At 39.1% G+C, this 13,587-nt stretch overlaps 1 protein-coding gene across 5 annotated transcripts in view; it reads right to left on the minus strand.

The window, feature by feature from the left end:
* MAP2K5 (mitogen-activated protein kinase kinase 5) overlaps positions 1-13,587 on the minus strand; it is a 268,367-nt gene that overhangs the window by 232,136 nt on the left and 22,644 nt on the right. For all 5 annotated transcript variants that reach the window (XM_089907071.1, XM_022579868.3, XM_022579867.2 and 2 more), the window contains one exon: positions 2,433-2,502. In XM_089907071.1, the coding sequence (XP_089763197.1) occupies positions 2,433-2,502 (70 nt within the window). The remainder of the gene's footprint in view (positions 1-2,432; positions 2,503-13,587) is intronic.

The raw sequence follows: 13,587 nt of genomic DNA on the forward strand, positions 1-13,587 counted from the left end.
AATATACTCAATGTCTATACTCTAACTGTAAAAATCTGTATAACCTCTAAATTTATATAAATCTTACATAAAATTTTATATATATTTAGAGATTTATGTAAACTTATATGAAAAATAAAATTGCATAAAATCTATACTTTGTGTAGATAAATAAGCAAAAAGCAAAAAACTGTAGAAAACTAAAGACACAGAACAGTATGCACAAAACCACACAGATAGGGAGACTGAGTCTCATATTTTAAAAAATTTAAATTTGGCGTGGAACAACCGTATTTAATAATTTATTGGAGACTAATAGGTTCTGTCCTAGGACTACATGTGACACTCAAATGTCACATATTTTCTTTAAGAATCTCCTCCCTACAATATACTCTTCTCCACACTCCTACCAAGCCCTCCAAACTACCCCCATGCACACTCTACTAATATTTTAACCTACATAAGAGCATATAGCCCTTCTACTCTAAGCAAATTAAACTTAAACAAAATTCTTATTCAAAGGGTATATTAACCACTTAAAAATTGTGACTCTGAAGTTACTTAACATCTCTGAACCTTAATATTCTCAAGTATAAAATGGAAGCAATAATAATAGGCATGACTGTTGGGAGAACTAGAAATGGTGACACACAAAGCAATATTAGTGTCTGAACAGAGAAGATGGCTAAAAATGGCTGTTATTATCATGGGAGGGGCACAATGATATGGACAGGGACACTGACAGGGGCTGTTCACAAGATAAAAGAAAACAAACAGAACTTAGAAAGATTCTGGATGAAGAGAAGTAAATACTTTTTGGAAAAAAAGAAAATATGAAGGCCCTCAGCATTAGAATTATAATTCTCCAGGATACTTTCTGGGGTTTGCTACAAAAGAGCTATAAAGTCATCCAGTAGGAAAGCAATGAATGGAAATTTTCAGCTGGTAAAAAAAATACTCCTTGTGGAGAAACTATTTTGAAACTTGCCCAAATTCTCTGGTTATTGAAAATATTAAGAAATAATCTGCACCCTGTTCTTGGCTTAATACACAGAAATGGCAACATTTTCTTTTTTTTCTTTTTTTCTTTTTGTTTGCGGTACGCGGGCCTCTCACTGTTGTGGCCTCTCCCGTTGCAGAGCACTGGCTCCGGACGTGCAGGCTCAGCAGCCATGGCTCACGGGCCTAGCCGCTCCGCGGCATGTGGGATCCTCCCAGACCGGGGCACGAACCCGTGTCCCCTGCATCGGCAGGCGGACTCTCAACCACTGCGCCACCAGGGAAGCCCTCTTTTTTTAGTTTTTAGTCTTCAGGTGCAACAGAACTGAAATAATCATAATCTTGTTTCAGACACGCTATCAACGGCCCAATTTTACTTACTTACTTAGGTCTTTAATAAGTTATTATTAATAATGTACTAAATACTCCTAATCCCACTGCCCATGTTAATGCTAGAAGAACAGCATTACTCTTGAACCCAGATCTTCTCATGCGCTGGAGACTATCAGTGCAAAGAGGAGTCTACTGGTTCATTGAGCTATTCAAACTTCAGAGAGTTACAGGTAATGAAAGTCTAGAATGCTTAATTGGAAAACCCATACCATTATTATTTGTACAGTATCAGTTAACGAAGGTAAGTTTAACTTTTAATTATTTCAATTAAGCTATTTCTAGAAGACTTACTTAGAGAATTTTCTTATCTGTTCCATCAGTTAGAAAACATAGATTTCCAAGTGGGGCAATGTATAATGGGTGAAAGACTTAATGGTTTATATAATTAAACTGTTCTTTTTCACCATTACTCAAATTTTCAGGGAACATTTATACAGAGCTGAGCAATCATATCTGATACAAGGCTAGTACTATCAAACCTAAAGGGAAAAACAAATGATTTAACCAGGTGATTCACCAAGGGTCACTCTCATTAGCTCATATTTTTGGAAACTTAACAATCAAATTCCTATTTATGAGGATTTTCAATTATTTAGAAAATGTCTCCCCCCAAAATCAAGCACTAAACATTCCACCAAAATATCGCTCCTAAAACCCCCCAGTAAATCTTGGTTTCTGCACTAGCTGAAAGCTTTCTACTCAATAGCAGCTCTGGCTACCATCATGAGCCACAATTTATAAATATCCAAAATTAAAGTCATTCATTTGCCTTGGTTTAGAAACCATGTGGACCCCCAAAGAGTTCTTTAAGCGAATGTAAGTATGTACTTCAAAAACGAAAACCAATCTAGTTAGTTTCATTTACTCTAGTAAATTAGATATTCTATCTGCCATAACTATAATACAGCCTGCAATCCCCAAGATAATGAATACTTCTTTTGTTTTTTCAAATTAAGAGCTAAACATCATGTTATGTGCATTTAAACCTTTGGAAAACATTAACTGTTGATGAAACAGTTTACTGAAATAATCATTGTTGATTAGAATTTGTTCAACATTACCTCTTGGAAATATCTGCAGAGGCTCTATTAACTGTCCATTTACTTGCTGTTCCATTACTGTGGAATAATACTGCAAAGAGATTATAGAAAGAGGTTACTCAGTAATGTAAGAATACTGGAACAGACACTTATGGGTTGTTTAATTCATAGTACTTTTGTAAACTACTGGTATATACATATCAGCCTCGAGAATTCTTTTTCCCTATTTGCACATCAATATGACTACAGTGAATACGCAGGACTAAAAGTCCAGTATAGTGTTATCCTCCATATTATCATTTATCTTTAAGAGTAAAAAATGTTGATTAAGATTTTACGTTAGTATCTGATCTCTAGAAATGTTCTGAAAATGACATATACTAAAAATGACACAAGAACTTCCCTGGCGGTCCAATGGTTAAGACTTCGCCTTTCAATGCAGGGTATGCAGGTTCGATCCCTGGTTGGGGAGCTAAGATCCCACATGCCTCATGGCCAAAAAACCAAAACATAAAACAAAAACGGTCCATGGGGGCTTCCCTGGTGGCGCAGTGGTTGACAGTCCGCCTGCTGATGCAGGGGACACGGGTTTGTGCCCCGGTCCGGGAGGATCCCACATGCCGCGGAGAGGCTGGGCCCGTGAGCCATGGCCGCTGAGCCTGCGCGTCCGGAGCCTATGCTCCGCAACAGAAGAGGCCACAACAGTGAGAGCCCCGCGTACCGCAGAAAAAAAAAAACAACGGTCCATGTTTAAAAAAAAAAAAAAAAGAATCTTATAAAAAATAATTTTTAAATAAATTAAAATGACACAAAAAGCATTTTAGTAGAAATTTCTCAAATTGCCTTTTGTTCTTTTTCCCTGGATTTTACAAAGCAAAATGGAGACACCTCACATTTAGCTTGGACCTATACGCCAGTCAGTTAATCAAACATTATTCATATTTGTGTATAAAATGTACAGATAATGGAAATCAAAATCACAGAGACTGTGGAACAAGGAAACAAGATATGATCCATCCAAAGATGACAGGATTAATATGATAAAAAGATAGCCCAGTTTCAAGCAAACATACCTTTCACGTTTTAGTCTTCTAAATACTTTAGTATAGATCAAATTTCACTTTAAAAATCTGGGCATGAAAAATTAAGTTCCAAGTTCAAAAAGCTTTCATACTCCATCATAAACAAGTTCATTCAGTAGGCTGTATTATGGTCTATCCCCATTTTCTTTAATATCCTAATTGGTGAGCATATGTCCACCTAACTTGCATGTGGCTTCTGTGCCCTAACTTTTTTTTTTTTTTTTTTTTGGCTGCACCACATGGCATGCGGGATCTTAGTTCCCTGACCAGGGATTGAACCCGCGCCCCCTGCATTGGAAGCACGGAGTCTTAACCACTGGACGGCCAGGGAAGTCCTTGCCCTAACTTTTTTTAAACACTTGACAAACAACAGTCATGTTCTTGGAAAATATCAACGATGAAAACCACTAATTTTGTGTTGTGAGGGGCTGTCACAGAGCAGAATTCCCCTTTAATACTTGTTGTTTCTATATTAAAAAACATAAGCACATTTTCTACTTAACTATCATATTTTCAGAAAATTCCTCCTTGATAATCATTATTTGCTGACATTCTTTAAAAGTTTCTTTCTAAAAAATATGTACATATATCTTTCTATTGCTTTTATGTAATATTTAAAATGATCACAAGATCAGATTTATTTTTCCCTTATAAATAAAGGGGAGTTATAAAATTCTACATCATCTTTAGAATCACAAGTTAACAAGTCTAAGGCTCTTCGCCCTAAAAACGAAGTGAAAGTGTATTTTTGATGGCTATGGACTGATATAAGTATACCCTGCCTTCTGAGGACATTCAAACTGTATAGGAAACTGATCCTCTCCTTCTATAGATGTAAAATCTTATACACATAAAGCATAAATATGTGTGATATGCTCTCTGGAATACATACTAAGGCAAATGTCTTTCAGGAAACTATATTCCTTAAAATCACAGAAATATAGTGCTCGCCATTACTCAAGCAGTGATGACAAGTAAATGAAATATCAATCATGTAGGCTGTCAACCTTTTGGGACAGCAATAACTGTTAACAAGTAGTCTGGAAAAATTGTCTGAAAATGACTTGTCCTCAGCACACAAGTATTTGAGGTTTCATGGAAAATTAAGATGCCAGTGGCTATGTGGAACATTGCTCAGGTATTCTTTTTAATGGGAAATTTGCCGGTTATTGATCCACAGCGTGTACCCTCTTGCTTCTGGAAGGCTGCAAGCAACTTTCCAATCAGTGGCTGTCAAAAAAATTACTGCCTTCTTATACTGATACAAGACAACAGCAGTGGTGGTGTTCTCCTATAGTTAATGCTTTTCTTTAATTACCTGCTATGTAGAATAGGTTAGTAATTTCAGTTACTACTTTACCACAATCCTAGAAATCAAAACAAATAAAATATCCTTATGCTTTATCTAACAAATTATTTACAGAGTTGTGTGAAACTGGCGCTTGGGGTCAAGTTTGAAAACAAATAACCTCAAATGTAAAGGGTCAGAACAGGTGCAAGGCATTTTTTTCCTACTATAAAACCTTACATGCATGAAATTGACCTGTTTTCCAACTTTATTTATTTACCTCACAAAATGTATAAATAAAAATGGTTTCCCTTTCATTTCAAATCAACTGGGAAACTATATATTTATAACCATTGGAGAAACTTTTTAGCAATCTAAAAACATCTCTTTGTACAGTAATTAACACAGCCACAGTAATGATATTAAGTATGCCACTTGACAGTTTCTCCAAAGCAAGTAGCTAGGATTTGTTTTTTGTTTTGTACAATTCTTCCAAATCCTAGAAACATTTTCTTCTGCTAAAATACTGGGTTTGATCTGTGTTTGTGTTAACAGAGAATTTTGTGTTTCACACACCAAAGTAATTCACCATCAAGGACAAACTATAAAGGGTGGTAATTAAACCCATGGCATGGGCCCACTCTAGGCAACCGACCTCTCAGGAGCGGGCCTGGTGAGGGTCGGGGGGCCATCAAGGAGGCACTGGGCCTAGGAGCTCAGGCCACTGCTCACAAGGCATTCCCTAAGAAACAAGAATAAAACGTGGGCCATGTGCAGTACCTCCTGGCACAGAGCAGTCCTGATGAGCCACAAGGCCTATGCTGCCCAGTGAGATGAGCAAGGCACTTAGAGGAGTTACAGGCTCAAACCCTGGGGTCTCAGTACTGGCCACTTCTAGCTGATGATCTCAGTGAAGAAATGCTCACCTCACCTCAGTTTACTCAGCTGTAAAATGAAGGTGGTATGTACCCACAGGATTACTGTGAAACTCACATGAGAAAACATGAGAACATTTAATAAGCTGCAAAGCAAGTTCTTTTTGGATCTTCATTCTCTCTCAGGGTTTTATATATTCTCCCTTTAAGGGGATCTTTCCAATTTTGCTCTAAATACTGATAAAATAAGCAATAATGCCAAAGACAAGGCTTCCACTAGATAAAAACAAAATGAAAAGACAACCAACCAAACCAAACCAAAATCTAAATCTTTTACGCCAATATACTTAATATAGCTTGGACAGAAAAGTAACAAAGTGACCATGATAACATTAATGGAGCCATAATTTGACGTTATCCAAAAAGCTTCTTAGCTTAATCTCTATAATCCTATCCTGGCTTTCATTACCCCTAACACAAAGTCCTGCACATAGTAGGTGTTTGACAAATATTTACCGATCGAAATGGAGTCCAATCCCGATTCTGCCACTTATTAACCTGTATAGTCTTCAGGAAGTCATTTAACCTCACTGAACCTGAGTTTCCTCTGAATGAGGGTAAAGATACCAACTCTATTACATAGGGTTACTGTGAAGCTCAAAATTAAACTGCAGCAATAGAATTAGTGAAGGCATTTGTAAACTGTAATGATTAGTAGTTGAGGAATTTAAAAGTGAACCTCCTAGTAGTGAAACAATATTAAGCACAGCACTTTCTGAGTAGAAGTGTTACGGAATTTAAAAACACAAAAATGGTTATGTATGACAAGTACAAACCGAACACGTTTGCACTCAAACTGAACACGTCAGCAGCAGTTATAAAACATATTTTCTCTGGTATCCCTTGTAGAATCCATTACATGCAGTAATTGCAGCAATAATCAATAAGCTAACTGAGTAAAAGATTAATCAGTTTTGTGATTGCTAATGGAATCTCCAGTACCGGACTCAGATTAGTTTCAGAGTCCCTCTGAGATGTTCTTCAAAATCCTTAAACAATTTTAATAAGGATGTGACAAAGTCTAGCATAGTTATCCAAATATCTAATTAATTTGAAACAGAGGGCCAGACTGAACAAGGGGATAGCAAGTACAATTTTTGGCTTTGTTCTGTTTGCAAGTTTATCATACAGTGTTCCTATTTGTTATGACCCTAATTCTAATTCTAACAGCACAACTCAATCAATAATTACATTTTTTTCTTCATGGAAATCTGCCATATAAAAACTTGAATTCCAAAACAGCACAGTTAAACTTTACAAGGCACAAGTTCTCTACTGAAAGGAGAGAAAACAGCGAGAGAGAGATACACAGAAACAACTATCACTTGTTGAATACCTACTGTGTGTTAGGCTCAACACTGAAACCGAGCCCCCTTAAACCCCGTGCCAAGTTTATGATTAACGTCTCCATCCAAAATTTTATTCCCTTTCTTGTCCCGCCCCCATTCCCCTCAGGATTGAAGAGTATCAAAGAAAAGGGGGAATTGAAACCAAGCAGGACCCTTCGGGGCCCTCCTAGGTACAAAAAAGCCCCTCCACATCGCCCGTTTCTTGTTTGTAGAAAAAGGCTTTAGTCTCCTCGGCTTCCCTGAGTTCCAAAGAGCAGACTCAAGCAGTTAACTATTAGGACTACAGAGTCACAGGCCTCCTAGTGCCTCCTCAGGGGATACAGGTAACAATCTGATGCGTATCTTTGAGTTGTTCTATAGAAACTAAGACTCCCACCCAGGTGGAGGGAGGATGGTGACTACATGCTGACCACAAGCACTAGACCCCAGACTGGTTGGAACCAGAAGGTTGTGATTCCTTAAACATCACCCTGTTACCTCACCACCAACAAATCAGAAGAAGGTTCACGGGCTGATCAGCTTCCTATGACCCTCTCCCCTCACACTGTCTTTAAAAACCTTTGCCTGAAAGCTATGGAGGAGTTCGGGTCTTTGGAGCATGAGCTGCCCATTCTCCTGGCTTTGCTCCCTGCAAATAAACCCTCACTTTGCTGCAAACCCCGCTGTCAGAGTTTGGCTTTCTGCACCTCAGGCACAAGAGCCCTTGCTCAGTATCAATACTAGATATTTACATTTATTCATCTAGTTTCTCACAACCCTATCCTATTCTGGGAGTACCATCACCCCTGTTTCACAGATGTAGCAAACGGTTTATCAGTCAACCAAGAAAAATACTTCTTTCATTCGAGTCCATGCACTCAGAACATAAAATGTTTGCTATTTGAGAGTCAAAAGGTAAGTTATCTCCTGTTTCTCGTACCTCAAAACCTTTAACTAAAGCAGGCTATTGGGTGGACTGCTGAGCTGGTGGAAAGCTCCTTCATTCACATCCTGTGTGGGCTAGGCCATGTCACCTGCTCTTTCAGAGACTGGGGAAGGCAGCGTGGTGTGATGCAGACACCTGTGCTGGCCGGTGACTTCGCCCTCTTTCTTCAGCAACTCCCCCCGCCTGTCCACATTTTCCTCCTACCTCTCTTACCACTCTACTCAGCTTCCGGTAAGTGATTCTCTCCCCGTCCCTTCTTTAAATGCTCACGTTCCCCATGGTTTTTCATCAACCTTCTCTTTTTATTTTGTACTCTCCTCGAGTTAACTTCAGCCACTTCAAAGGTTTCAATTACCAGAGGAGTCACTGAGACTAATTAGGAGGTGATGAATCACAAACCTTTATTTCCAGCCCAGGTTTCTCTCCTAAGATTCGGAACATACCCAACTAGTTGTCCAGAGGCCCCTCAAATTCAACAGGTCCCTACCTCTCCCACCCCTCCCTCCTGCCCTAGGCCTGTCTTCCACCACATGGGTTCACTAACCGGGTGAATGAGATCACCATGACCTAGCTTCCCAAACCAGTTATCTGGGAGTCGTCCAGACCATCTCTCTTTCCTTCCTCCCCACATCTCATCAATCACCAGTCTTATTAACTCTACATTTTCCCCACTTCTCAAATCCTCAAGCTAGGGCCCTCCATGATCTAGCCCACCTGCCTTCCCAACCTCATCTCATACCCTCCCCCCACCGTCCACGCCACACTAATCATGGGTAGCTCCTCCTGAATGCACCAGGCATCCTTTCACCTGGGCCTTTAAACACTGTTTTCTCTGCTCAAACACCCTTCCCAGTCCCCTTGTCCTCACCTACTCCACCTAGACACCACTCTCTCCAGGAAGCCTTCTCTGTCCCCAAAGCTAGATCAGGTGCTCCTTTTTTGTGCTCACAGAACACCTGATGCTTAGGCATATGACAGCATTTATCACTATGCCTGGTAGCTCTGAGTCTTTCTCATCCTCCCACACCAAACACTGTTTCCTTTTTTGTTAACTTCCCTGACTGGAGCATGAGCTCCTTGAAAAAGTGAACTATATGTTCACTGCACCTCCACCAGCTAGCATAGGGCTTGGCCAGAGAGTTGCCATCCCATAAATATTTAAAGTGTGAAAAACTGGCTGTATGAATAAGTGAGCAAATCAGTGAGTGATCTCAGGTCCCAGCTCTACACAGCTGTATGACCTTGAGAAAGGAATACAATTTGTTTGTGCCTCAGTATTCTCGGCTGTAAAAATGAGAAAAATAGCTGCCTTGCTCACCTCGTAAAGGTGTTAGGAAGATCAAAATCACAGAAGCTGGTATATGGAAACTTTTTTATAAAGTACTTGAAAAACATCTTAAAATAGGGCACAGGGCTACGAATCTCCCACTGCCAAGCAATAGTACATAGAAGAAAAATGGCCATAACGATAGGGTGACACAGAAACCACTAAACAAGAACACTGAAATGTTTAGACCAAGTACAGAGGCAGAATTTAACTAATTGTTTATCAAGGCTGATTCAGTATCTCCTCCCCTTCCCTCAATTACTACAGTACTATAAATAATAAAATAAGTAAAAGGGTACTATAAGGAACATTGTCTGTTTCTCTTTCTGGAAGTTCATCAAGGGCATGGACCATGTCTTGTGCATTTTATTATCTCTTATGGCAGAGGTATTAACCTGGGGTCTATATGGGCCTGAGAGATCCTTGAAATTCCTGAACTTCTAGGTAAAATGTTGCACTGTGTGAATTTCCTGGGAAAAGAATAAACAACTTTCCTCACATTTTCAAAAAGCCCTGTGTCCCCCAAAATCTAAGAAACTACTGCTGTAGAATGCTTAGCACCATGCCTTACACATAATGGCTGCTCCACAATGTTTAAGGGGAAGGAGGCAAATAGGAATTAATACAGACGTGGTGACTACGTACTCTCATTGGTTATAACTTATTCAGTGGCAAGTCTTACATATCAACTCACATCAAATCAGAGTTATTTATTATTCTTCTATACATTTATAACAGAAGGGTTTCTTAAATCTCTCCTTAGCATGCTTTCTAACAGACAACATAAAGAGTACAGTATGAGGAATATACTTATAAAGAATAAGCATGCTGGCTTTTCCCTACTAATGGTAAAATTTTCAAATTCTTGTTTTGTCAATATTGCAAGCATACCCTGTTATATGTAGCTCAGTCAGTAATTACAGCAATAATCAATAAACTAACCAACTATTTGCAGTCCATAGTTAACTTATTAGTTTTCCTAGTGAAGAACCCAACAATCTTAACTCTGTCAAATGGCTACAAATTCAATTACAACACTACTCAGATGTGCCATCAGTTATACCTCCTTTCAATTACTTCTCATACTTTACATTAAGAGGCATCCCCTCTGTGATGCTGGCCTCTTAAGAAGCACACAACTGCTCCAACAGTCGAAAATAACATATGAAGCTAATCTATTCTGAATACCAAATTAATAACTATATTTACTTACCTGGCTTCAGGTCCTCCCACTCCTCGATAACTCATTGCCCCTGCCTTGAGGTGACTACAGTGTGCACATGCTCTTCCTTAAATGACTCTAGACCAAGGGTCCACATATGGTCATGGATTGATTCGATGATGAGAAAGAAAATCACAATGAAAAGTCTTCCAGTGAAAAGGTCAGCAGGAAACAACTCTGAGGCCTCTTTTATAGGTTAATGTTACTGTACTTATGTATTTACTAGTGATTTGAAAATGAAACAGACAGTAAGTTGGCCAAGTTTGATGATAACACTATTTGTTTTGGACAGTAAAACTGTAAAGGATGTTAGGGAGCTCCAGATGGTCTTAAAAGAATGGAGGTTGGATAGCCAACAGCAGATGAAATTCAACTTGGCTAAGTTTAAGGTGACGTGCACTGGCAGAACGAGTTTAAATCTGTATTCAGTGATGGGTCCAAAACTAGTAGGTTCCTCTCAGCTGAAGCTTTCATAGTCATCACCATCACCATGGTTAGCTTGAGGCATTGTCTACACTGACCTTTCACCTGATTTCTAAGTTGCAGCAATTCTGCCATAGTTCCAAAGTAGGAGAAGTTTAAATAACTTCAGGGAACCTACAACTTAAATAAAACAGGACCATCAGGTCATGCGGCCAGCAGGCCAAACAGAACATTCCCTTACAAATAAACTACTTTATTTAGCCAGTTCCAATAGTGTTCAATAAAGATTCGGCCTACTGCTCAAATGCTGTTAAAAAATAATTGAAAACGTAGTGAGGAATGAGTAAAGAACATATATGTAACAGAGAAACATATATTAAGAGAGAAACAAATTGTTTTGAAATTTCCAATTACCTCAATTTACACCTTTTTGGACATATTATATTCCTAGGTTGATAATTTACTGAATTCCTCTAACTTTACTGTATTATAGCAAATTTATATTCATCTTTCAGGTATACATAGAAAATACCCCTCCTGTTTCCAGTAAAACTGGCCCTAAGAAAACAGGTTCATTAGGAGCTGCCAACAAGAGCCGAACACCTTGGTTATGCCCCACAGCAATCCTACTGCTAGAGGTCCATCATTCCCTCGCAGCCCACCTCTCTCCGGAAGAGAAGCCCCTACCACAGCCGCCGAGAGGCTAATTGATGTCCTACATTTTTCTGCCCCCTCATGCCAGCTGCCTCAACATAGGACCCCAGAGGAATCAACCTGTAGTCCACACTGAGCCCTCCCGAGACGGAACTGAACTGGGAGCACAGCCATGTTAATGACAAAATACTGGTGGTTCAAAGCACCCAGAATGCCCTGATGCCACCTGGCTGAGGTCTGCTTGTGCTGTCTCTTCGTTTGCTTCCATGAGCTGCATAATAAACTGACGCAAATTTCAGTCTGCTTCTGCTTCTTGCTAGCAAAGATGTCCCAAGATATTTCACAAGAGAGGCTAAATAAGGGGCTACTACATTCTTATCACTATTTCAAGGGCATCCATATGACCCAGACAACACAGAGAAGAGAGTTAAAATAATCTGCCTCTGAAAAAAAGTTTCATTCTTTGACTAGGATGAGAAAACAGAACAAAAACTTTACTTACAGCTTAGAGCATGTCACTATTTGAGTAAAAAAAAAAAAAAATGAATAATTTCCACAACTATTTATTTATTTCATTCAGTTTTCCTGTCTCACTCTTTTCACTGTTTCTCCACCCTGCCAGGAGAGTATCGAGTATTATCACTTGTTTAGATGGATCGCGTTGAATTAGGGGACTATCCACTCACTGAAGACCGAGATGACTATGCCACATACAAAGTTAAGTTCAAAGTAGGACCAACTTAATATGGAGCATGTTTAAAAGCACCATGCGGAAAATGAGGTTCCAATCTCTGTTCTTTAAAGAAAACTTCCTAATAGTAAAGGCCCTGAGGCTATTAAATGTTCAACAACTAAGTGGACAACAAATTCTGTGGTAAAATTCAGCCTTGTAGGAAGGACAAAATCTTGAAAACTTCAAAAGCCCACAAAGTATTTGTTTGTATTCCTTTTCAGACTCAGGTACACTAACATTCTAGTAAATAGCATTATTTTTTGCTACCAGGAAAACAGTAGCATTTGCAAAGCTTCTTCGGCAGGATCTCAATAAATGCCAAAACAAAAACATCACTTAAAACCACCAGGAGGGAAGACTGGACGTCCAAGACCTAGGTCTGTGTCCAGGCCTTCCCATTCATTAGCAATGTGACCTCAAACTGAATCTGAGCTCGTTGAGCCTCAGATTCCTTATCTGTAAAATGAGACAGCTGGACAAGACCTCTAATGTTCCCTTCCAACTCTCCTTGAGCAACTATGATTTTTGAGGCAGGCTCCAAGTTATGCATGCTAGGATAAAGCCAATCATATCCCAATTTACAAGGTGCTACAGAGGTCAAAAAGTATTTTCCCTCATGGTACCCAACATCTAACAAGGTACACTACCGTCAAGTATACCAAAGGGAATACTTACACTCCAATAAAACACAAGGTCCCTGCCATAATGGGAGGCATTACAGTTAAACTCATCCCATACTCTTCCGGCAATGTGGAGAAACCGTACAAAGAGAGAGAACCGGCAAAATGAAGAAACTTATTCTTATTAATACTGTGCTCTACTCATATAAGCCTCTCAGTATTGAGAGAACTAGGTGTAATAAATCCTTTACTAGCCACAGGATTTAGCAAAAACAAATAGGAGTCCATTTACAAAAGCAAGATGTACTGCTGAGTTTCTTGATGAAAGGTCACCTAAAAGCAGAGGTTAACATAAAAATAACCTCCTCCTATAACTGGGTCTCAGTGATAAATAAAGCTTATGATGAATCAATAAATAAGGCCCAGCACTGCTGTGCTTGATGCTATAAGGAAATGAGGCCAGCACTACCAGACAACAATTACAAAAAGATGGAAGGAGAAAAGCAGTATACTATTCAGTCTTTCTGGAAAATGAGAGGAGAAGACAAGAACAACAAAAAAATTTAAACTACTTTAAGGGAATATTTAACAGAATCCTTTAAATAATTAGCAATGATC

Source organism: Delphinapterus leucas, chromosome 2 (genome assembly GCF_059928025.1).
Source record: "Delphinapterus leucas isolate spDelLeu-1000000601 "Yukka" chromosome 2, BTC_Dleu_Yukka2, whole genome shotgun sequence".
Taxonomy (NCBI): domain Eukaryota; kingdom Metazoa; phylum Chordata; class Mammalia; order Artiodactyla; family Monodontidae; genus Delphinapterus; species Delphinapterus leucas.